This window comes from Trichomycterus rosablanca, chromosome 21 (genome assembly GCF_030014385.1).
Source record: "Trichomycterus rosablanca isolate fTriRos1 chromosome 21, fTriRos1.hap1, whole genome shotgun sequence".
Lineage (NCBI taxonomy): Eukaryota > Metazoa > Chordata > Actinopteri > Siluriformes > Trichomycteridae > Trichomycterus > Trichomycterus rosablanca.
In genome coordinates this window covers 9,305,442-9,331,758 of record NC_086008.1, presented here as the reverse complement: position 1 = coordinate 9,331,758, position 26,317 = coordinate 9,305,442, and the positions used below count along the sequence as shown (strand labels likewise).

The 26,317-nt window shown below is 41.1% G+C and overlaps 1 protein-coding gene across 3 annotated transcripts in view; it reads right to left on the bottom strand.

The window, feature by feature from the left end:
* Nucleotides 1-4,998: 4,998 nt before the first annotated feature.
* The window catches only part of apba1a (amyloid beta (A4) precursor protein-binding, family A, member 1a), a 64,401-nt gene continuing 43,082 nt past the window's right edge, over nt 4,999-26,317 (bottom strand). For 2 of the 3 annotated variants that reach the window (XM_063017653.1, XM_063017654.1), the window contains exons 3-13: nt 22,427-22,537; nt 22,201-22,240; nt 21,048-21,193; nt 16,126-16,158; nt 13,888-13,977; nt 11,879-12,064; nt 9,887-10,066; nt 7,870-8,082; nt 7,545-7,664; nt 6,459-6,599; nt 4,999-5,316 (exon numbers count right to left, since the gene is read on the bottom strand). In XM_063017653.1, the coding sequence (XP_062873723.1) occupies nt 5,245-5,316; nt 6,459-6,599; nt 7,545-7,664; nt 7,870-8,082; nt 9,887-10,066; nt 11,879-12,064; nt 13,888-13,977; nt 16,126-16,158; nt 21,048-21,193; nt 22,201-22,240; nt 22,427-22,537 (1,332 nt within the window). In that variant the 3' untranslated portion in view covers nt 4,999-5,244. The remainder of the gene's footprint in view (nt 5,317-6,458; nt 6,600-7,544; nt 7,665-7,869; nt 8,083-9,886; nt 10,067-11,878; nt 12,065-13,887; nt 13,978-16,125; nt 16,159-21,047; nt 21,194-22,200; nt 22,241-22,426; nt 22,538-26,317) is intronic. The other variant, XM_063017655.1, reaches the window with a different exon arrangement.

Below are 26,317 nucleotides of genomic sequence, written 5' to 3'. Positions count from 1 at the left end.
TGTACTGTAATCAGTCATTCTGAATTGTACATACTGTAAACACACATCACTGGTTGTGTGTACTCTGCCGTAAGTGTGAACATAAACATATCATTATACATGGTTGGTTTTGTTTACAGTGGTGTAATATGACATCACAGCCACTATAAGCAAGAATTCATATACCAAAGACAGGTTCGACCATGCCGCCATGCCTGACATCTGTCCGTTTCCATGGAAACGGTGCCACAACGTAAAGCTTATAGCGATCATTCGGGTATGAGACACACGCAAAAGCAAGCTGTGTACAAGAATCGGCTTTGGAAACGACACCCTGCAATCACTTTACACAGAGGCCTGTACCACTGATGTTAAAATATTTGAGATTAATGCTCAACTTGAATATGTATTATACAATCATACCGCTATAAATAAAGTGGTACAGTATTACTGACACAGTGGTATCATGTTTACAGTACACTGATATACCACAGAATCATTCTTAGCTAGTGGAGGTAACCCAGAGCAGTGAAAGGTACCAGGACAAATTCGGGATAAAGACAAGAAGAGAAGAGAAAAGACTTTGTGCTAGGCATTATTTAAAAGTAGTAGTTGGGGTTTCTGTAATAAATGATCTTTTAATAAATATTCCAGCGTTTTGTTAGCCTACGTTTGATCTACATCTGTAGCGTATGGGCAATTACACTTTCATTAATTTAGTCATATTGAATTTATTTATCTATTTATTAGGATTTTTAACATCATGTTTTACACACAAACTCAACACAGAAAGGACCCGAACCTTTCCCCCTGGGAATCAAACCCTGGACCTTCTTACTGTGAGGTGACAGTGCTACCCACCCAGCCACCCCGCCGTCCTAGTCATCTTGAATAACCACTTGATCCTGACTAGGGGTGTCCTAACGTATACACAAAAAGTAGGTGTGGCTTCAGGATTTCATACCCACCATGCACAAGCACAACTGACTCCACCCGTTTAATCAGTCATTGTTGGTCTTTAAGCCCCGGTGTATCTGTAGGTTGGAATAAAAACCTACAGACACACCGAACCTATTTACTCATACCAAAGGGCAATACAAAGCAGCCAATGTGCTTGCTAGCATGACCTGTGTGGCATCTACACTACCTGCTGTGTCATGTCATAAAATGCTAATAATATTGATACTGACCAAACCACAAAACAACCTGGTTGGCAGTGGAAGGTCAGCATAGGAACCGGTCTAGTAATAGGAAGGCTGTTCGTTCAAAGCCCCACTGTTAGGCTCTTGAGAAAGTCCACTGACCCTCAATTGCTTGGATTTTTTCTGCGACAGTAATAGGCTTTGAATACTGGTGTTTGATGAATGCCATAAATGTAAAGCTTTATGCTTTGCCCAGAGTAACACAGAGAGCCTAAACTGGGTACATTTCATTTATCATGTGTATACGCACTGTCCTGCTACTTGGATGTACCAACTATGACCTTCAACCCTAACGCTCATGCTTCCTCCTCTCAAACCAGAGGCTGTGTCCAAAACCAGGGTTTTTCAAACCAGCCAAAAATAGGGTGCAGAGAAAAATAATAATAATTTATTAAACAAATGCCCCCTTGTGGTGGCTTTACATTACATCTTGTTAACCAGAAAGTGGGACCAGATTAATTTAATTACATTATTTAAATATATTTTGTTTGTCTTTCATTTTGATGCATCGTTTGTGTTGCCTGGGTTGCGGTAAAAATTATTAACAAAATGTGGGTCTCTTTGAGGCAAATATGCATGTCCGGCAAACTAAAATTCCCATCCATCTGCACTTAAATCTTTAACAGTTGGCCCAATTTGACCCCATACATGGTAAAAAGCGCAAACATTAAAGACACCTAATTTAATTGTATTTAATCAAGCCGAGTGAGTTTTTGCCAACCAAGAAATAATAATAAAGAATAATAAATCATGATGTGGGTTTGGTGATATATTACCTATATTAAATCTCAGCTGCTATTTTGTCATAGTTGGGCTACAATGTAAAGTCAAACCTTAAAGTAAACAGGTTTTTTATCAGTGCCGGGGTAATCAGCCATGCGCTACAGATTCAATAGATGGAAGATTAACAAACGCTGGAGTTTAACTCTAAAGAAACACTGCAACACTGATAAGTATTGTATGATGTGTTGCAGGCCGATAGTAAAGACCGAAGTGTGCTAATAACAGCCGAGAATCTACAGCTGATCCAGAATGTAATATTTAAACACAGAATGTGAAAAATACTGCTGTTAAATCAAAATAAAACAAGCCCATAAGCCTTTACAGAAGTCAGTTCAAACACAGTTTCAAGTATTTCTTTTCAAATTAAACTACACCTGAACAAATGAAAATACTTGTACATGTATGTCCTAGCATATAAAGAATCCATAAGAAAATTAGAAAAATTAAAAATATGTTCTGTACACTGCCATACAGTAAAAATGATTCCAGAAAACGTCACACTTATTTCCCGAAAAGTAAACAATATTCAGATTTTACGAGCGTCTTTCACAGATCATGCAAAACACAAAACTGATTTTCACCACCGAAAACAAGATACGCTTTTTAATAGTTTGGTCTTCAATAGTTTGCCATACCAACATCTAATAAATCTATTCTCTACGCCAGCGGTCCCCAACCTTTTTTGCAGCACGGACCAGTTTCATATAAGATATAATTTCACGGACCGGCGGGGGCGGGAGGATTTAAAATAGAATATCTATAGAATGGAAAATCGGTGTGAATCCTAAGCTTTTTTCGATGTAATGAGACGTTGCTCCCACCTAGTGGTGATTGGAGACAATAACACCTGAAGAGTTTTGGAAATTTAATTGCTCTTGTAGCGATCTGTAATTATTTATTCTTTCTGTGCGGCCCGGTAATAAATGACCTGTACCGGTCCGTGGCTCGGTGATTGGGGACCACTGCTCTATGCTCCATCTTTAATAATGTTTCTTCTTTCTAAGAATGGCATCGATCTTTTTTGTTAAGGCATTACTGTCCCACATTACTGTTGTGTATCATATACTCTAAATATATGTACAGTGTATCACAAAAGTGAGTACACCCCTCACATTTCTGCAGATATTTAAGTATATCTTTTCATGGGACAACACTGACAAAATGACACTTTGACACAATGAAAAGTAGTCTGTGTGCAGCTTATATAACAGTGTAAATTTACTCTTCCCTCAAAATAACTCAATATACAGCCATTAATGTCTAAACCACCGGCAACAAAAGTGAGTACACCCCTAAGAGACTACACCCCTAAATGTCCAAATTGAGCACTGCTTGTCATTTTCCCTTCAAAATGTCATGTGATTTGTTAGTGTTACTAGGTCTCAGGTGTGCATAGGGAGCAGGTGTGTAGTACAGCTCTCACACTCTCTCATACTGGTCACTGAAAGTTCCAACATGGCACCTCATGGCAAAGAACTCTCTGAGGATCTTAAAAGACGAATTGTTGCGCTACATGAAGATGGCCAAGGCTACAAGAAGATTGCCAACACCCTGAAACTGAGCTGCAGCACAGTGGCCAAGATTATCCAGCGTTTTAAAAGAGCAGGGTCCACTCAGAACAGACCTCGCGTTGGTCGTCCAAAGAAGCTGAGTGCACGTGCTCAGCGTCACATCCAACTGCTGTCTTTGAAAGATAGGTGCAGGAGTGCTGTCAGCATTGCTGCAGAGATTGAAAAGGTGGGGGGTCAGCCTGTCAGTGCTCAGACCATACGCCGCACACTACATCAAATTGGTCTGCATGGCTGTCACCCCAGAAGGAAGCCTCTTCTGAAGTCTCTACACAAGAAAGCCCGCAAACAGTTTGCTGAAGACATGTCAACAAAGGACATGGATTACTGGAACCATGTCCTATGGTCTGATGAGACCAAGATTAATTTGTTTGGTTCAGATGGTCTCAAGCATGTGTGGCGGCAATCAGGTGAGGAGTACAAAGATAAGTGCGTCATGCCTACAGTCAAGCATGGTGGTGGGAATGCCATGGTCTGGGGCTGCATGAGTGCAGCAGGTGTTGGGGAGTTACAATTCATTGAGGGACACATGAACTCCAATATGTACTGTGAAATACTGAAGCAGAGCATGATCCCCTCCCTCCGGAAACTGGGTCGCAGGGCAGTGTTCCAGCATGATAATGACCCCAAACACACCTCTAAGACGACCACTGCTTTACTGAAGAGGCTGAGGGTAAAGGTGATGGACTGGCCAAGCATGTCTCCAGACCTAAACCCAATAGAACATCTTTGGGGCATCCTCAAGCGGAAGGTGGAGGAGCGCAAAGTCTCGAATATCCGCCAGCTCCGTGATGTCGTCATGGAGGAGTGGAAAAGCATTCCAGTGGCAACCTGTGAAGCTCTGGTAAACTCCATGCCCAGGAGAGTTAAGGCAGTTCTGGGAAATAATGGTGGCCACACAAAATATTGACACTTCAGGAACTTTCACTAAGGGGTGTACTCACTTTTGTTGCCGGTGGTTTAGACATTAATGGCTGTATATTGAGTTATTTTGAGGGAAGAATAAATTTACACTGTTATATAAGCTGCACACAGACTACTTTTCATTGTGTCAAAGTGTCATTTTGTCAGTGTTGTCCCATGAAAAGATATACTTAAATATCTGCAGAAATGTGAGGGGTGTACTCACTTTTGTGATACACTGTATATATATATATATATAGGACCATAGAGCCACTCAGTTTATTTAGTAATTCTAATTACTGCGAGGAATGCGTACCTGGAGAATGCAGCTTGCACAATATATTTGGTTGGTCCATGCCTCCACATGCTCGATCTATCAGCTGCCCTTTTTAATTCAAGTGGAAGAAGCTGGAATGCTTGGTGGTTGCCAGATTTAAATAAATCACAGGGAATATATGAGTGAAATTGCATTAGTATTTTTTCATAAATAATATCATCAAACTGCTTGAACACACTGGACGGCCAGAAGTAATCGTCACAAAACGTTCAAACAGATTGTGAATAGTTCAGACTGCCCTTTATTAGGGGCATTTAGAAGATAAGGTTGCCATTTCATTCAGTCTATCAATACTTTCCGACTGAATTACCGAATGTGCAGAACTCTTGTGCTGAGAGGAAAGAGAATGTGAGACCTTGTGGATATATAGTGGTTATAGGTGACGCAGCCTGATTCAGATCAACACAGACATCAGTCTTTAGAAGTTACAGGATCAGGATCAGATGAGGAGAAGTCCAAAATGTTGAGGCTTTTAGATGTAAACTGGCTGCTCCTGTGCGGTCAGCAAGCGGTACATGGCAGCAGGCATAGTCTTCATGTGAATCTGTTCATTTCACAAAGCAGAAGATACAAGCTTGGTAGTGGTAATGATAGCAGACCTATGAGTTAACATCCTGGACTAACAATTAAAGGTCGCTGGTTTAAGTCCCAGCTCTGCCAGGTTGTCACTGTAGGGTCCCCTGAACAAGACAATTAACCATTACTTTTTTATTTATTAGGATTTTATTGTCATGTTTGTTATGGAAAAATTATATTATATTTATAATATATTATATTATGTTTAACTGCTTGTGCATTAAATACTTATAGTTGTTAAATCCTTATGTGGCCGCTTGAGATGTGGCTGGGAGTCTAAAGTACAGAGATAAGCAACGTGTCTGTCGTTAAGCTGTTGTAAAATGTTGTAAGCAGATGATGGGCAACTGTTATCACAGAATGGAGGTTTCAAAGTCCAACACCCAAGTGTTAAAACTGTGATGTGACTAAAGTAATATAAAAGGACAGCCACAGTTCTGTTCGTGGTTCTTCAGCTTACATACTGCTGAAAGAACCCACAATTGTGTTTTAATAAATCTTTGACTTTTCCATGAAATGTTTTAACAACTTTGGTTACATTCATGACAGAACAGGTAGTTACTCATTACACAAGATTCGTCAGTTAAAATTCAGTGTCAAACACAGTCATGGACAATTTAGTATCTACAGTTCACCTCACTTGCATGTCTTTAAACTGTGGGATCCACACAGACACAGGGAGAACAAGCAAACTCCACACAGAAAGGACCCAGATAGGTCCATCTGAGAATCAAACCCAGGGCCTTCTTGCTGTGAGGCAACAATGCTACCCATCGAGCCACAGTGCCACCCTAACCATCAGTTGCATGGATTGTTACTGTGTGTTACAGCTAATGCTGTAAATGTCAAGTTTCCTTTTCATCCGTTTTTATTCAGGCTTTATTTAGGTATTTAATGTTAGAGTGATTGGAAAAAATATTTAGCCCCATAAAACAATTTCAGTTTAAATTCTCATAGACTGTAAATTACATTTTTTCTCAGTTATTAAAAAGGGTAAGATTTAAAAAGTATTAATACTTAACTGTAATTTGAAGAGCTTTAATTCCATGCAACATGAAACTGTCATAATCAGTGACACTATCAGTTTGCCGATATGTTACATAGTCTTACCTCACCGACTGCGTTTGACAGAATGTGTACAATCTTCTCATGAGGGGTTGCCACCACACTCTGTCCATTGATCTCAATGATGCGGTGACCAACCCGGACACCACCTCGTTCAGCTATTCCACCTCTCATAAGGCTGCAAATCTACAAGCCAAGCCAGACAAAAAAAAAACAGAACTTAAATAATCTGAGTACATATTAGTAATACCCTACAATCTCTCGATCTAAAGACTACCCTCGTTTTAGATGCTTTGTTAAGCTAAAAATAGCTTCAAATTAGCACATTTATACTTACCCAAAACATAGTTGTTAAGCCAAGGTATTCTGGCTTTTTAATGCTACATTAATGCCACTTTCTGCTTATTAATGCCTAGCCAATTTCCATTCAAAGACTGAGTCTCACGCCTCTTATAGAGATGCAGCTTATGCTAGATCACTGGCATATCAACCCACTTTAGAGGTAAATGCTAACTGCCTTTGTCCACATACATGAGCACAAAGATGCCTGACATGACTTTCTGCCTTTTCATGATTGACGGCACAGTGCCAACTCAGCTTTTAAGATACTGGACCTGCCAAGTTGCAGGAAGACAGGCCCTTAACCCTCAATTGCTTGAATTTATACAGTCACAACTGTAAGACACTTTGGATAAAAGTGTTTGCTAAATGCCATGAATGTAAAATAAGAGAGAGGACAAACATCACTTTTACACAGAGAGATTGAGAGGATCTGTCATGAAGACTGGGATAAACTGCCTAAATCCAGGTGTGCAAAGCCTGTAGAGGTGTATCCATGACCTACAGCTGTATTTGCTACCAAAAGAACTCTTAAAACGTATTAAATACAAGGTCTGAGTACTTTTCTGAATGAGAAATAGTTTGTATCAATTTGTATTTGACAAAAAGTCTATTTAAATTAATTAATTAATTAAATAAAACATGTTTTCACTTCATTACTATATGTGATAAAGTACAGATTGATGTGAACAATGGCAATTATAACCATTCAAAATCAAATCCACAACAAAAACACACTAAAGTGTATTTATGGACACGTTCCAATATATGCCACATGAACTGAATACCCACAATGCCATTCTGCACACTGAAGCCCAACTGGTATCTCAGGTCTGGCCTTCTGATAAGGACTGTGGTCACTGGTGGGCATCTCACAATGTTCAGCTTAATCCTGGACTGATTCTTTAGCCCCTGAAAAACAAGACACACCCAATAACATTCATCATTCTGTAACTATGCAGTGCTCAGGCATCAGTGCAACATCTGGAAACAATAATAAATCTGACACAAACACACAAACGCAAAGCAAGACCAGTACTGTTTTACAGCAACTAAACACCACAAGCCACAGCTAGAACACAGATGAACAATGACTCGAGTCTTCACAGAAATGTACCTTGATGATGCTCTGGCAGGTGGAAAGAGGAAGTCCAACCAGGCTTGTACCGTTAATGGACATGATCTGGTCTCCGATATTTAGTCTTCCAGATTTTTCTGCAGGTCCAGCATGCATCATGTTAGCTATGATGACTGTGGGGAGGATGGAGCCCCAGCCGGACTCTACGATCACCAGGCCTAGGATCTCTCCCTTCTGCTTCTCTATATAAACCTGCTCAGTACAACACAAACACACACAATTTATATTCAATATCGGTGACATTTAGGTATTTCAGAAGCAGCCAATGCTGTGCTGCAACAGTTTGGGGAAAACGCTTTCCTGTCTCCCTCATTTCTCATACTATGACAGACCTTGACATTTTGACTTAGCTGATAAAAGTCTGAATGGCCCGTTTCATCTGATGGTCCTTTCAGATGCCTCAGAGCCCAAAGAACTCTTATGTACTTGGTCAACAGGGTTAACCATGGTTTAAAGGCTCAGTTTTAATAGACGTTTGTGGTAGCTCGGTGGTTAGGGTACTAGATAAGTAATCAGAAGGTTGCCGGTTCAAGCCACATCACCAAGTTGACACTGTTGAGCTCCGAATGTCCAACAAGCTCACTATAAAGTGGCCACATACTTTAAGCCATACAAAGCAACAATGTAGACATTTATAGATTTTAAAAATGGACAGTGAGCATATCTACACATCCATGCTTGTAGATTCAGCCTTTAGCAATGACAAAACAGACATGCCTGTTAAGCAGTTATATATTATGCATAGGTCTTGTGCACTGATGTCAGTAACGCCTTACTCTAATCTGACCACATTTTTCAGTAACAAGTAATCTAACGCGTTACTATTTCCAATCCAGTAATCAGATTAAAGTTACTTATCCAAATTACTGTGCGTTACTATTTTTGCGTCTCGGAGAGTGACGTCTGGCCTATGCGACAATTAAGTCACGAGCTGCGTCCGGAATCTCATACTTACAGAGTATGCACTAGATTGGAGGAAGTATGCACTACTCGGCCGGTAAAGAAGTACATACTTTCAGTACAGAAGTAAGCAGTATGCAAACAACACCGCTACGTACTACACGTGGGGACGTGATGACGTAATATCACCATAGTTACAGACTCATTACAAACCACACTCGCCAAAATTGTGGATATTTATCGTCTTTTTGTTATTTATTTGTCTCTAAAAATTTTATTTTATTTATCTTACTTACACTTGTGAACAGAGGACTTAGTTTTCCGCGTCTTTCTTGTTTCTTATTCCGCTTCAATCGCCTACGCAGCTCCAGTTGCATTACGGCAGCTGCTGAATGTAACTAATAAAGTAACTTGTAATCTAACTTAGTTACTTTTAAAATCAAGTAATCAATAAAGTAACTAAGTTACTTTTTAAAGGTAACTATGCCATCACTGGTCTTGTGCATCAACACGATCTCTCTATCTCAGTGTCCACCTTGCCGTTTTTCCCATAGTGCATCTTAATGCCATCTCTTTTCTAGGTAAGCAACACACAAAAGGATGCATCCTTTTGTATGTCTTCTCCATATTTTACCTAATCCAATCACTGCCAATTCCCCGACTGCATTTCTCTTGCTGCTTGTTCCAACCCACATGCTGGCCGAGAAGAGCTGAGACCGTCATGCCCTTTTCACACACTATTATTTACCTGCCATTGTTGGAGTCTCACAGAGTATGGAGAGAACTCTTTAAATACCCCACCACTAGTGCAAGAGCCTTAACAAATGTACAGCGTCAATAATGCCCAGTTGACCTTCCTTCAAGCACAGCCAACTGTGTCCGTTTAGGTGTCCATTCAGGTGGATAGGCCTGCCTCGGATTCAAACTAGAAAGCTTGAGATCTTAGCAGTGGTGGGCTAATACACTAGACCACTGTGTCACCTGAGCACCAAGAGCTAAAAAGGCCAATGTTCCATGAATATAATGTAGATCTAAATGATCAGATAACTGCCAAAAATCCAATAATGACCTAGCACAGAAGCTGTGGTTCACTCACGTCTTTGCAGTTCTCTGACTTGGAGAAGTGTATGAGGTCATCGTTGTACATGTCCTGTGTGTTGAGGAGGTCGCTGTACTCTTTCTGGCTCAGGTCCTCTGGATTGATGCCATTGGCACGCAGAAATTCCTGGTATGCTACACTGAAGGCCTGGCCGATGGACTGTGCTATTAGCTGGGCCTGAGGATAACAAGAGCATGATTAGAAAAAGAAACCAAGTAAATTAAAGCTGGCATGTACATTTTTTTACTGTAACTGAGCCATAGTATGTACAGAGGACCACACCACACTCCTCCACAACCTCATGTCAGTGATTCAATCAGACAGTAGGTGAATACACATCTGACCCTCTACACCTTAGACGTAGCCAATTGTGTCTGTTAAACCCGGCAAAATATGCTAGACCAACATCAAACCTGACGGTGCTGTTGGTCTAGCATATTGAACTGATGTGCAACCTGAGCACCCAGAGCTTCAGCCGCTGCAACAGTGGTCAGGTCAACATAAAATATTATGCCTGGAAGATGAGGGCATTTAAAGCATCACTGGCATCTTCTGAGGTTTTAATCCTACAAGGACAGGGCAAAATTTGCTTTAGCTTTTTATCTTTGCTTTAGATTTGTTATTGTAATGGTAATGTATATGTTCGGGCGGCACGGTGGCTAAGTGGGTAGCACTGTCGCCTCACAGCGAGAAGGTCCTGGGTTCGATCCCCGGGTGGGGCAGTCCGAGTTTGCATGTTCTCCCCGTGTCTGCGTGGGTTTCCTCCGGGTGCTCCGGATTCCTTCCACAGTCCAAAGACATGCCGCTAGGCTAATTGGAGACACTGAATTGTCCCATAGTTACCTAGCCGCTGGGATGCACAGACCAGTGCATTGTCCCAGGCCCGGATAAATAGGGAGGGTTGTGTCAGGAAGGGCATCCGGCGTAAAACTGTGCCAAATCGCGCCGGCGACCCCTAATGGGAAGAAGCCGGAAATGCCGACCCCGTAACCGAAAAACGGGACAAAGGCTAAGGAACAAGAAGTATGGTAATATATATGTTCACAGATGCATCTGCACAAAGCGAAAGGCTTTACTTTGTCATCTGATCAACGTATAACAGTTCCTGACCTCGTACCGCAGTGCCTGACCTGACTTCTAATCTTCAGATTATTAGAAATAATAATAATAATAATAATACATTTTATTTATATAGCGCTTTTCAAGATACTCAAAGACGCTTTACATAAGACAAATAATCAAAACAAATACGTACATACACCATACAAATCATAGTACAAAATCAAAATAGTACATCAACATCAAGAATAATTAAGATAAAAACAAAGAGAGCAGCATAAGACAGTTCATTAAAAATTAGCTAAATTATGAGAGAGAACAACAAATATAGAACAATTTCTTAAAATTAGACAGAAACAGGACAGATTCACATGCAATCAGGAAACTGAAAACTTTACAAGTTTTAGGATCTAGGACTTCACATTTCTGTCGTGATCTAAGTATAAAAACTATTAAAAAGAATAGCAAAAATAAAAGCATTTATTTCGTGTTGTTACAAGTTAAATGCCATTTTGAATAGATGAGTTTTGAGAAGTGACTTGAATTTGGACAGGTCAGGACAATCTCGTAGGTGTTTGGGGAGAGCATTCCATAAAGATGGAGCAGCTATGGAAAAGGCCCTGTCACCCCAGGTCCGGTGCTTGGTCCTAGAGGGTATGGACAGTAGGTTAGCCTCAGAAGAGCGAAGGCTACGGGAGGGAATGTGCTGATGGAGCAGGTCGGTGAGGTAGGATGGGGCCTGATTATGGAGAGCTTTGTGAGTGAATAGAAGAATTTTGAATTGAATGCGTTGAGCAACGGGAAGCCAATGAAGTTTTTGGAGAACAGGTGTAATATGATCACGTCAGAAATGTCATCATCCCACACAAGTGCCATTTGGATCCTGTTTAAAAAGGTCACAATTGACAGTCTCCTAGGAATTGGTCTTACATCTTCGGACTCGAAGACATGACAGATCATTTTGTATTGGCGCTTCTCATCCTGGGCTGGATCAGACGCCTCCATGTTCTCCTGAGAGTCGGAGCGAGGCATTCTCCTCCTGGCCATCAGCACCACGATGTTCCCGATATCAGCGATGTATGAAATGGTCCTTAATGGGTGGTCCATCATGGTCTCCTTTAAAGCAAAATAAAAGAAGGGATTAACAAGATGTACCATAAACTGCAATACATTGTTATTAGGATTTTAACATCATGTCATGACAGCACAGGTAGTTACTGGTTACACAAGATTCATCAGTTCAAGTTTATTGTCAAACACAGTCATGGACAATTTTGTATCTCCAATTCACCTCACATACACCCATTGACCTATAGGGCGATTCAGTGTCTCCAATGAACCTGACTGCACATCTTTGGACTGTTGAGAGAAACCGAATCTCCCAAAGGAAACCCACACAGACATGGGGAGAACATGCAAACTCCACACAGAAAGGACCCGGATCGCTCCACCCGGGAATCGAACCCAGGACCTTCTTGCTGTGAGGCGACAGTGCTACCCACCGTTAATTAGTTTGTAATATGAATGTATTTCATTTCATTTTAAAGGGTGTGGTGGGTCCAGTTTCCCCAAAAATCACTGGGTGCAATGAAGTAACACACTCCGGATGGAACACCAATTCATCGCGGGGCTTTGGTCACCCTCCTTCCCCTCAGACTTAGCCAATGTCTGTATGTAGATGCCCGACCAGCTGATAGCACCACTGGGTATTGGAACCATGGATCCCAGCAGTAGTGGACCAGCTCTTTATATAGCTGCACCACCTGAGCGCCCTGAAGAAAGCATATTATTTCCAGAAAGTATAATCAAATTTGATTTTGTGACCTATTAAATACTATACAAAGAAACAACCTCCCTTCCCGAGATTCAAGTGATCACCTGCTGAGTTGCCATTACACAGAAAATGTCTAATATGTGTTATTCATTACCTTGGTTAAACATTAGATGAAACCTCATTAATAGGCTTTTTGGCTCTGGGGTGAAAATGAAATTAGACATTAAATGAGAAGATTCAGGTCTGACTATTTGTTATTCCCCTTTTCTCCCAATTTTAGGCATGTCCAATTTTTACCCAGCTGAGTCATGCTTCCTCTCCACTGGAGCTGACCTCCGCCCCGATTGAGGAGAACGAGACTGTTACACGCCCCCTCCGACACATGCGCAGTAGCCGACTGCATCTTTTCACCTGCACGAGGTGAGTTCATATGCCGATCAGCTTTGTGTATGGAGAGCCACACCCTGATCAGCATTATTCCTCGACTGTGCAGACGGCATCAATCAGCCAGGTCAGAATTTGCTCAGTTATAAGGTCCCTATCCGGCTTGTCCTACCCTATGAACAACAGCCAATCGTTGTTCATGCACCTGAGTGGCTAGACTATTTTTAATAGCAATAAAGATTGTAAAAATCCAAAGTTTTAACAAAAAATGCTTTTGTTTTTTGTAAGCCAGTGGACCAAAATGTCCAGTTATCCTCCAACCGAGAAATAATGTTGCAATAATTCTATTCTTTTACCTTTTATTTATTAATACTCAGTCAGGTCCACTCAGACACAAGTAAAGCTATCAGGTTCTTCTTTTCACCAGCCAGTGGTGGATTTCACCATAGAACCAAAACATAGACTGGGAGACGTACACATGCTAGAGTAAAGTATTCTTCCACCCCTCATGCTGACACCTCAACCAGACAACAGGAGTCACTGCTGCAGTGACAACAAGGTGATACTTTATCCACCCGACCATGAAACTTGAACATACGTCCCCAGCCATATTGGGTAAGAACAAACTTTCTAGTTACTTCTGAAATAGAATGATACTATTGGTTCCCTTTTCCTTTATCGCCCCCCAAATAAATTGATCTTTTTTGGGAACGCACAGATATTAAACATCATCATGTGGTACTGTAATATTTAATCATTCCTTCTCCTGTAAGCTGTGTACCTGGGAGTCTGCGTTCAATACTTTGATTCTTTGAGTGGAAATGAACAGATCCACCTCGGTCATAGGCTGCGTCTCACCCTCAGGCGCCTGCTGACACAAAAACACCAGTAATGACCATCAGTCTCTTACAGAGCGTAACCACACGGACAGTTTAGTCTTATGGTAAATATAAAAAAAAAAAAAAAAAACAGAAACAGCAGCAAAGATAAGAAAAGGTTAATTATTATCAGTGACTGTGGAAAGGAGTAGATCTGCTTTCCTGGTCTGGGATCTAATATCAAATATTTCATTTGGTTAAAACTCAGTCAGCCAGGGCAGCTTCTCACATTCAGTGCAGGCAGGCTGAAGTCAGTGAAGCAGTTAGTGTTAATCTTTACTGTAAAGAGAGACAGAGCAATTGCAAGGTTTGGCAGAAGCATCCACTGCTGAACAAGTACATGACCAGAAGTAAAGAGCATAACAAAAGCCAAAGTAGCACAACTTGAAGAAATAGCGTGGCCAGAAATGAAACGTGTACAGTTTTTTTTTTCTGTTAACGCAAATCTAGTCAGTCAGCCAAGACAAGATTGGTGGATAAATTTAGCTTCTTTAGCTTTATCTAAAGTAACACACAATGGAGGCTTGTAGCTAACTTTGTGCTTAAATTAAATACAGTTTTGTTTATTTCTCCATACTAAGTCATTCCTGTCACATGACTGACCAAAATCCAGCACTGACTGGCTGTTGGGAAAAACCATTCAGTCAAAAATCCAAATTGGCCCATTGTAATTTTGTAGAATATTTTGTGTTGTACCTAGTCATATATTTTTTATTATTGTTGCTGTTCTCACTGAGAGCTACCAAACAGTTTCGTTGAATAACTACAATGACAATATTTATTTATTCGTATTTTAAAGTCATGTTGTACACACTTTGGTTACATTCATGAAAGAACTTTTTTTTTTCTATTTATTTATGCATTTTCTCCCATTGTCTTCCGCTGCTGGGGATCCCTGATTGCATTTGAAGAGGGTATGTTGCTGCTCGCATCTCCTTCGACACGTGAGCAGTTTTTCTTTTTGCCCGTGCATTCTGCACAGGCATCTCTATCTGCTAATCAGGGTCCTTGTACAGCGTTTGAAGACTCCACTCACATAGTCCAGTCATCCCGCACCCTAGAAGACACGGTGGCCAATTAGTATCTGATGCAGATAGATAGGCATGGAGCCCAGCCGACCCAAGTCTGCGTGTGGGTGTGGCAGACCTTTAACTGGTTAACTGCCAGCCACACAAACAAATGCTATATCATGGCAACAGGCACTGCCAATTATGCCTGCTAGATGGTGCCCAGCCAACCAGTGGCAACGCAGCGTTTCGAAACCGAGGAGTTCAGAATCTCGGCGCTGGTGTGCTAGCGTGTTTTACCGCTGCGCCACCTGGGCGCATGACAAAACAGTTTTAACGTCAAACACAGTCATGGACAATTTTGTAGTTTCAGTTCACCTACGTTTTTGGACTGTGGGAGGAAACCGGAGCTCCTGGAGGAAACCCAAACAAACACGGGGGAAACATGCAAACTCCACACAGATAGGACCCAGACAGAGGTGACAGTGTCTACCCACTGAGCCACCAAGCCACCCACAATGACAATAAAGTCTATCCTATTTAATTATAATGGGAGGGAAAAGGGTGTATTTAATTTTGATATATATTTTTCTTAGATGTATACATACTTGTGTTTTTGATTCTGAGGCAGAATAATATTTCATATTAATTTGACAGTAACTGTTGGCTACATTAATAGCACAGTTTCAGTGCAAATCTGAAGAAGCAAACAGTCGATGTTTTGGCTGATGAACTATATTTGGTGGACGTGAAAAAACAAACTGTTCATTTTATTTTGGCTGACTATTAAGCTACAACACTTAAAAACACAGCACAATCACCCCGATGAGGTTTTTAGAGAGCAGAAAATGCAGCGTACGCCTGTATTTTCTTCATCCAGCAAAACCAGCTCTCCACTGTTCTTCATTAGATCTAGTTTTAATGTAATGACTGGATTAATGTCTGATATGAAATGAACACAATGACACGGACATCACAGACACACATCAGATACGGAGGATTATGACTCGTTGCTGGATTTAGAATTACAGCCGACAAGAAAGAGGCAGAAACAGAAAATACACAAGCCAAAAGAAAGAGAAAAGAAAGACTGACAGATGCAAAACACCAACAGATGAGGATTTACTCCTGTACCTTCTTCCTGTTTTTGGCTAATTTCTGGGCCGTCTGCTTGGCATGGAACAAACAAAGACAGGAACATGGTTAGATAGGCACGGAGCCCAGCCGACCCCAGTCTGTGTGAGTGTGTGTGTGTGGCAGACCGTTAACTGGCCACCTGCCAGTCCCACACAAGCAAACGCTATATCATGGCAACAGAACCTGAGAGGCACCATGATGTGTCTACACTGAGGATGGACATTTTTCTGCATGGAATTACAACTCATATAAATAGACAATGCAACTGTAGTCAAACCTCAGTCAGTCATTGTAATCCTTCTTCATTAAAAACACCTGGTCTAATATACAGTATATCTACTGCATCTGAAGCATATGTGAAGTGACAATGAAGTGGGCATGTTTTTTAAGGTAGTAAGAAAAATTGATCATCTGGAGGAAAACCCACAATGGAAGCAATGAAGTCAAACCACCACTATTATGTCTGTGTAGACGCCTGGCTGGCTGATAGCTCTGCTGAGATTTGAAGATCAGCAGTGGTGGACTAATAAAATAGACCGCTGTGGCACCATTTGTTTTTCTTTTCTTTTTTGCCAAGCATCTGTACAATTACAAATTTCCCCGTGGGATAATAAAAGGCTATCTGATCTGATCTGATCTTATCTCATCTTATCTTAATTGTAATATAAATAAACCCTGGACATATTGCACCACTGTTCAAACAGTTGAAGAGACATTCATTCGTTCATGGGTCATTCCTGGGATTGGGTGCCTTTTGGACCTTAAAACTTTTTGAAAATGAAACACTGTTTTAATTTGTTTTTCATGTTTTATTATAAAAAAGGACATGTTATACTTTTCCAAACTAATATTGGTCAAGCTAAATTACACATGCACCTCATATACACTGTGACGTCCAGCCTGTTATGTATTAGGTTGTAACAGGGTGGAACATAACAGGGTGGATATTCTGACATAAAATTAGCCATTAGCTAGCGAGTGAGCAAAACCATGCTAGCATAAAAGTGAATTTAGACAAAGAATTCTCTGCTTTTTAGTAAGATTATTTTTAAAATGATCAAATCGTTTAGCTTTTTCTCATGTATCCCATAACAGGGTGGACATGTTATGGTTGACCATATAAGACTTTTAGGACAAAATGTGAAATAAACAACATTAAAATGAGGAGTTAGCCACTCATCGTCCACAGTTGTTTTCCCTCTAAAAAGATCATGTGAACTCCAGGAAATGATGTCAGTATGTAAAACAGTTCTTCATTTTAAGAGACAGTAGTAAGAAATAACAGGGTGGACGGCAACTTGAGGGACGTGTGAAAAACCCTTATAATCAGCAATAACATGAAACTCAAAAAGAAAAAAATCCAGGGTTTAGAGGGACCTAAACAAACCTTTTCAACAGTATTGAAAGACTGAGATATTTTCATGATTAAACCTCATATATCCATCACTAAATCACAATGTACAGCACTGGGGACATGGGAAAACCTCTGGTGTCTAAGAGATAAAAACAGTATGTATACAGTCATTTTTGTTTTTTTTAAACATTGTGTTTAGTATTTGAAAGTGTTAAATATTTCAGTAAGATGTTGAGAAATTGTATTGTTTAAAATGTACTTAATAAATACAATGATCAGTACTGGGGACACAAAAGGCACCGAATTGTAGGAATGAACCTCATATTTTTCTTATTCTAGGACATTGGTTGTTCAATATTTGAATTTACGTTGTCTGATATACTTCTATTATTAATAGGTGATGGGAGAACTGGTTTCTCTTCAGTTCCCAGTACAGAAACATCCACAAAGTGAACTGAGTATTATATTCTCCTTTAATTCCATGCTTTCCCACCAGGTGTCCTACTTGCCATTTTTTCATTTGTTCAGCCAGAACTGCACAGAGCATGTCAGGCTTATGTCAAACAGTACAGGTAGATCAAGAGCTAGTTTGTATTTGTGACTGGCACCAAAATAGATCAAACATGATGGTTGCCCCTGTTAGGCTTGGGCAAAGCTCTTAACTAGGGTGACCATATTTTGGTTTTCAAAAAAAAGGACACTTGGCAGGATGGCAGCATGGGCTAGACGGCACCTGCACTGAGTTTAAAGTTTGGTTCAGAAGTGGGGGGTTGGGGTTGAGGGGGTTGGCAAAGTAATTTCATGTAATTGGTGGCACCATGGCAATGTGTATAAAGTAGAGGTTTAAATATTTGACAATTGCATCAATAACCATGCAACTTTTGAAAAAGAGGACATACGTTAACCCTCAATTGTTTAGATTTTTTTTTTGATAAAAGCATCTCTAAGTGCTGTGAATGTTATTGATGGCATCAAACCACCATCCTAAAAACAAGCTACAAAAAATTTTCCAGAGTGTCAATAATTAATGAATGGACGTGTGTGCTGTTAATGAGCTGTGCTATCCGACAGGACCGGGTTTCAACATGTAAAGAGACAATGTTCAGTGAATTCACTGTGTAGCACAGTGCAAAATACCACTTTAATCAAACCTCACCGTTTAATTAAATCCCTAAATAGAAATTTCATGCAAATGGGACAATCACAGCGCTCGTCAAAGGTGACACTTGAGGGAAGTGACGGCTACATAAATAACATCAATGATGATTGCTTGGCCCAATTCTAACGAGCACCTTTCTTGTCACGCACCAGCAGAGCAGAAAGCAGCACGGTTGTAATGTTTAGACCTGGATTATGAGCTACCTGAGCCTGGAGAGCAGCAGGGTCAGTTCACCAAACAACTGGTGCTGTCTATTATTCATAACCACCTACTAGGTCAGGTCACATAAGAATAATAGACTGTTAAGGTCCTGCATTTTAAATAAGCCAGTCAGGTTTTCCTTAATCATTATTTAGATTTTCTACTAATAATTCTCTGACAGTTTACCATGTCAAGACCTATAGTACTATGTGTAAAATAATTTTCTTCTCCCTAATGTGTCCTATTTTTGCATATTTGTCAGACTTACTTGCATTAACTTCTTTATCAAAGGTTAATATCTGACCGAGACATCCTCAGCAAACATGAAATGCAATTCTTAATGGTGATATATTTAAAAAAAAGTAAAGCAACTGTGTGAAAAAATAACTGCCCCTTTAGTTACCCATTGATAAATGGGTTCACAGAGCAGATACACCCAAGCTTGATTAATGCCTGTCCTGCTGAATCTAAACATCACCTTTCCAGCAAGATTAAAAGTAGGCTAGTCATTAGTCATTAAGTGGTGACAGAACCCTGAATTCTGCTCTCTACCAAAAAATCTGAAAGACAAATTCTGTTATTAAACCTTAATTAACAATTAGGGTTTTTTAGTGACACAAGCTTTGGAGGGGTTGGTGGAGCCTATCCCAGCTTTTCAATGGGCGCAAGGCACACAGGGTCGCCCTGGACGGGGCGCCAGTCCATCGCAGAACAGACACACATACACACACCCATTTACCTATAGGGCAATTCAGTGTCTCCAATTAACCTGACTGCATGTTTTTGGACTGTGGGAGGAAACCGGAGCTCCTGGAGGAAACCCATGCAGACACGGGGAGAACATGCAAACTGCACACAGAAAGGACCCGGACCGTCACCCTTGGGGATTGAACCCAGGACCTTCTTGCTGTGAGGTGACAGTGCTACCCACTTAGCCACCGTGCCGTACTTACAAAGCTTTATCTTTTAATATCTTAACAGAAGCAGAAACTATTTAGTGGCTGATGGTAGACAATTCTTAATTTTTCTAAATACACCTTACTTCAGGTAATGACTGATAATCTTCTTTTTCTTCGGCCTTTGTCCCGTTCGGTTGCGGGGTCGGCTCTCGGCGGATCATGATCCGCATCGATTTGGCACAATTTTTACGCCGGATGCCCTTCCTGACACGACCCTCCCTATTTTACCCGGGCTTGGGACCGGCACTACAATGCACTGGTTTGTGCATCTAGCGGCTAGGTATCTATAGGACAATTCAGTGTTTCCAATTAGCCTGGTGGCATGTTTTTGGACTGTGGGAGGAAACCGGAGCACCCGGAGAAAACCCACGCGGACACGGGGAGAACATGCAAACTCCCCACCTGGGGATCGAACCCAGGACCTTCTTGCTGTGAGGCGACAGTGCTACCCACTAAGCCATTCAGGTAATCACTGATAATCACTCTCTTAATCTCTTTTTGTTGTGTTATTTACATTTTATAATAGTATCGTCAAGCACTTGAAGGCAGCATGAAACTGGCCTATGAGTTACAAATTCAGTATATTTAATTTCACACTACGTCATTGTCATTACATTTTACCCTTATCACAAATGCTCTGACGATCAACCATGGAGCAGTGGGTGCTGGGATCAGTGCGTTTTCTTTTACAGATGGAGAAAAAAATGCCTAAATGCTGATGAAAATGCTGAGTCATGAGACTGGGGGAACAGGCGCTTATGCCACAGGAGGATGAAAAGAAGGGAGGTGGCAAATGTCTGCAGTCGTTTGAGAAAAAACTCATCACCATTCCGCATAGGTGTGTCAGGCTCGCAGGAAATACAGCCCTAATTTAAACGTATTTTATATGAAAGCTGATATTGTGCACTTTTATATCCCCCCAACTCCTGGCCTATATAAAAACATTAATAGTTTTTGGAGCACTAGTGTATTCCTGAGGAAATACTGACTAGCACATTGTTTTTCAGTACAATTTAAATACTTCATGTTTATGATATTTAGGTCACATCAGAATAAACGGAACGAGACGCGATCCTCAGTCGACTCTATATTCGGCCTCAAAACGTCACCCTGAATCTCTGCCGATTCTGAGAACTGCTGTGGTGTTTTGCAGAAATTAGACAGAAAGATCTGAAGTTCACTCAAGTTTTCTCAGAGAATTTGCACATAAAGATGTGAAACCCAAACAGAGCCGGTCTCTACTTACCTTGATGCGACTGACGGCCTCCTGGGCCTGCATCATGCGCACGTTTTTCGAGGGCGTCTTATCAGACAGCAACTGTGTTGAACCCAGATAGTTTGCAGCAAAGATGATGCCGTCAATGAGGTCCTCCGGGTCACACGGGCCTGGAACTGGAAGACGAGAGGGTTAGAGAAGTGGAGAACGGCCAGTATAATGTTTCCAAATCAAGAGAAAGTTGGATTAAAAAACAAGTCAAGTCAAATTTATTTTTACAATGGACATTGTCTCAAAGCAACTTTACAGAATCCAGGACCAACAGACCAAAAACCCCTGCTGAGCAAGCTAAGGGCCAAGGAAAAAAACTCCCTTAAAAATACAGGAAAAAACCTTGAGAGGGCTCAGCAGGGACCCCTATCCTCTTTGGGTGGTAAAACAATGTGTTACAATGTATTACTTTCTCCTAATTTAAAGCATTTCCAAATAGCATTAATTACAAATTTAGCCTGGAAGCCCTGCAATGGATTGGCTGCCTGTCCAGTTGTGTTATGTCTGTTGTTTAATGATTCCAGTTAGAACCGGACCCACCAAACCCTGATCATGATAAAGAGATTGATGAAAGTCTTCTTGTCAATTCTTGACATAATTCAGAATAACTGTTTGTGTATAATATCTACAACTTGCTGTATCCCATTGTTGTGCATACAGAGCTGAAGGACAGTCCCTCAAACCACACACTGATAAGTAAACATGACCACCTGCTGGTCTCTTAGAGATGCACTTCAAAAGCAGTCTCTGCACCTTAGGCTGCTAACTAGGGTCCTTGCATAGCGTTTGAAGACCCCACCCACTTTATTAGTCCAGTCTTTTCCCACCCAGCAGACTTGATGGCCAATTTTGTCTGCTTCAGGCACTGCCAACCGGTAGCAAAACTGAGATTCAAACCCAGGAGTTCAGAATCTCAGCGCTGGTGCTAGCGGAATATCCCGCTGCATCACCAGAGCCCTCCAATGCGGATTTTTATCGATTGTTTTACATTGTTGGACTAGCAACCTCCCTGAAAAATACATGCTAGAGGACTGAGGAATTACAGCCACTAAATAATGGTCAAGAAAGATCCAAAAAATCTGCCTATAAATAGAAGGATGTACATTATGGATAAAGTGACCGGCAAACTTACCTTCCACGTATGTTGGGAATGAAGCAATGGTCTTCCTTGACTGCCAGGAACAACAAATAATAAGCATAAGCAACTTAAACCATCACAAAACAAATGCAAGACAAACAAAACAACTGCCAGAATCAATATATTTATTATAAAATGTGTACAATAGTTTTATTAAAGCCACCCCATAGCACACACTGTTGTACATGTCGTAAGCCAGATGTTGTTGCATGGGTCGTACCTCTTTGCCGGCAGGAGATGGGGACTCGAAGTTTTCACTGCCCTCGTGCTGCAGCAGGTTGCTACTAGAAGACTCCGCCCCCTGTGGGGAGGTGGGGCCTGGACCTGGAGTCTTAATAACAGACAAACGGACAAGGATATTATGACATGATATAACATATTTTGTTTATGCATTTTCTCCTTTTTTCTTTGGACTTTAGAACGTCCAATCACCCGATTTCATCACGCTTCCTCTCCACTGATGCCAATCCCCGCTCTGATTGAGGAGAACGAAACTAACGCACACCCCCTCCAACATGTGTGCAGTAGCCGACTGCATCATTTGATCAGCACAAGGCGAGTTCACATGCGGATCAGCTTTGAGTACGGAGAGCCACACCCTGATCGACGCATTCTTTCCCCGTCAATCAGCCAGCAGCAGTCCTAATTGCATCCCATCTGTATGCACAACAGCCAATAGTTGTTCATGTAGGCGCCCAGCCCAGCCAGATAGCTGAGAGCTGAGTTTTAAACCGATGAGTTCGAAATGTCATGCTAGCGTGTTTTACACCATAACACTTTATGCTTGTCCACACCAAACTCAGAAAGACCTCACTGTCAAGATGAGACAGGACAGGGCCTTTTCGAAAATGTTCCTACAAATCTGAAACTATGTAAAACATTAACTATGCTTGATTCTATGCAACGTTTAGCAATTAGTGCAGCTGGACAACTGAGCTCAATAATTATTTTTAGGGGGTTCACATACTTTTGGAGACTAATGCTAATGATTGTCCACCTGAACACAGAATGTACACTATCATTAAGTCCATTGCTGTCAGGCCTTGGTTTTACATTACTGGCTTACAATCAGATCAGTATCAGATCAGTATTGGAACTGCATAAGAAATTTAAAAAGGAATATAAACAAATATAAAACGAGAAGTGAAAGCACAGAAAGAACAGATCATCTTCTCATACCACCTTAATTTAAAACCCTAAGCAAGAAGACACACACACTACACTAAGTAACAGACCTCATCCTCATGGTCTCCATCGTCCTGACTCATCCAGATGTTCTCCATACCAAAACGAACCAGTCGAAATTAAAGCAAATAGCAAGAACCTCTGGAGAAGATAGTGACTGTGACCCAGGCTCTGACTAATCCAAGTGACTGACGTGTAGCCCTGAGACAGATCAGAATTCAGTGTGGCGTAGAATTAGAAACCGTACCTGGCTCCTGTTACAGCCCAACCCCAGTCCTGCTTCTCAGTTCAGCTCTTCTGATCTACACAAGCAGCAAATCTATCGTTCTTCATGCATCACAGAGTTACAAGTCAATATCATGATGGGTAGCTGCTTAGGTGGGCAAATAGGTAAAAGTTGGCATTTCTTGTAAAACTAGCAGCCTAGATACTGTTTTGAAACACAGTTCTTCACTGTAACTCTTTCTGTGTGCCATCCCTAAATAATTTTAGCAACGACAAGACAATATGTGTACCATTCTTTATAAAGCACAATGCATGACATTAAAATGTGCTTTTTTAACTCTAATGCAGTAGAGTATTTTGAGGGCGGTCATTTTTTCCTTCACCTGTGTTACACGAGTCTGAGTGAATAATTTAGATCTTTCTCCAGCACTGAATACATGATACCATGATGGAAATAAATAACACCTGATGAATTGAATCACACGAGAGCACAAAATCTACTAGTATTTTTAATTCTGACTTTATGGTGAATTACATTAAAATAGAGCCGGGCAATCTGACCAAATGCAATCTATATGTAATCTGTATGTCCAAAAGTATATGGACATCACTCCTAATGATTGAGCTCAGGTGATTCAGCCCTACAAGCCCATTGTTTTCTTGACAAACTGGAAAACAACGGGAAAACTTACCAATAGAACACATATCAATGAAAACAGCATCTATCACAAACTGTACAACAAAATGTGGTCAGCACTCAACATCTTGGACCAATGACTTCTTTAACTACCACCAGTCTTAGAAGAATAACCAAACAATGCTTGATATATATATACCAAACAAAACTAATATATATATATATATATATATATAACCACTGACAGGTGAAGTGAAGAACACTGATTATCTCTTCATCCCGGCACCTGTTAGTGGGTGGGATATATTGGGCAGCAAGTGAACGTTTTATCCTCAAAAGTTGATGTGTTAGAAGCAGGAAAAATGAACAAGCGTAAGGATTCGAGTGAGTTTCACAAGGGCCAAATTGTGATGGCTAGACGACTGGGTCAGAGCATCTCCAAAACTGCAGCTCTTGTGGGGTGTTCCCGGTCTGCAGTGGTCAGTATCTATCAAAAGTGGTCCAGGAAAGGAACAGCGGTAAACCGGCGACAGGGTCATGGGAGGCCAAGTCTCATGGATGCACGTGGGGAGCGAAGGCTGGCCTGTGTGGTCCGATCCAACAGACGAGCTACTGTAGCTCAAATTGCTGAAGTTAATGCTGGTTCTGATAGAAAGGTGTCAGAATACACAGTGCATCGCAGTGCTGCTGGAAAACCTTGGGTCCTGCCATCCATGTGGATGTTACTTTGATACGTACCACCTCCCTAAGCATTGTTGCAGTCCATGTACACCCTTTTATGGAAACGGTATTCCCTGATGGCTGTGGCCTCGTTCAGCAAGACAATGCACCTTGCCACAAAGCAAAATGGTTCAGGAATGGTTTGTGGAGCACAACAACGACTCCAAATTTCCCAGATCTCAATCGAGCATCTGTGGGATGTGCTGGACAAAGACTGAATCTTCTGGAGAGTTCTTGGTGGTGTATCTAGGAATAATTAGGGACCAGTACCCTTTTGATGCAAAAAATGATATCCTCTCAGCTCATCTTCATATTTTTTTACCTTGGTTGCAACACAACCTCTCTGGGGGTCGTTTATATAACACTGAAGCTGAAGCAAACTAGGAATCATTATTGAGTTTCTGATGGTTTAATCATGTTGTAACCTAACTTAAGATCAGCAATATTAATAGGGGTTGAATAATTGTGACACGGCGGCATTAACAAAATATCCTGCTACTCAAATATTACATCATTCTGTCACGATCGGGGCCAAGTGGCGAGACAGAAGGGGCGGACACACACGCAGAGATGCAAACAAATTAAGAATTTATTAGTAACAAAAGCTAATCACAAGAGCTAGTAACATAGCTAGTAACGAGAGCTAAACACAAGAGCTAGTAACAGAAGCTAGAAACCTGGAGCTTAGGAACAACCTGGAGCAAGGAACAGAAATAATGGAGCCAAAATAGAAGACAAACAAAAGTCCAATAGTTCCCAAAGTCTGTGGAGAAGCTGCCTCCTTAAATCAGGAGCAGCTGGAGCTAATTAGTTCAAATGAACCAATTGTGAGAGAGGGTGTGGCAGGAGACAGCGTGTGCTCCCAGTGAGAGAGGGGTGTGGCACATAGGCACACTGGAGCACACAAAGGCTCCAAGTGTGACACATTCATTTTCTTTGTTCCTTTACTGTATTATTCAACTAATACAGATTTGATTTAACCAAAAGCTCTGCAATAAAGTTTAGAGTTTAAATCATTATTTTCTTTAGGGGAGTTGGAAGTGCAACAATAGCTCAGACCATAATCATTATCCACACAGCTATCAAATTAACTGTACGTAGACCCCCCCCCCCCCCCCCCCCCATAACTTCAGAAATCTTCTTTTTTATTATTATTATTTGATTTTTGTCTATGCAGTTTCTCCCCTTTTTCTCCCAACTTTTAGCGCATCCAATTACCAAATTGCATTATGCTTTGTCTCCACTGATACCAATCCCCGCCCTGATTGAGGAAAACAAGACTGACACACGCCCCCCCCGACATGTGTGCAGTACCTGACTGCATCTTTTCAGAAGAGCTGACAT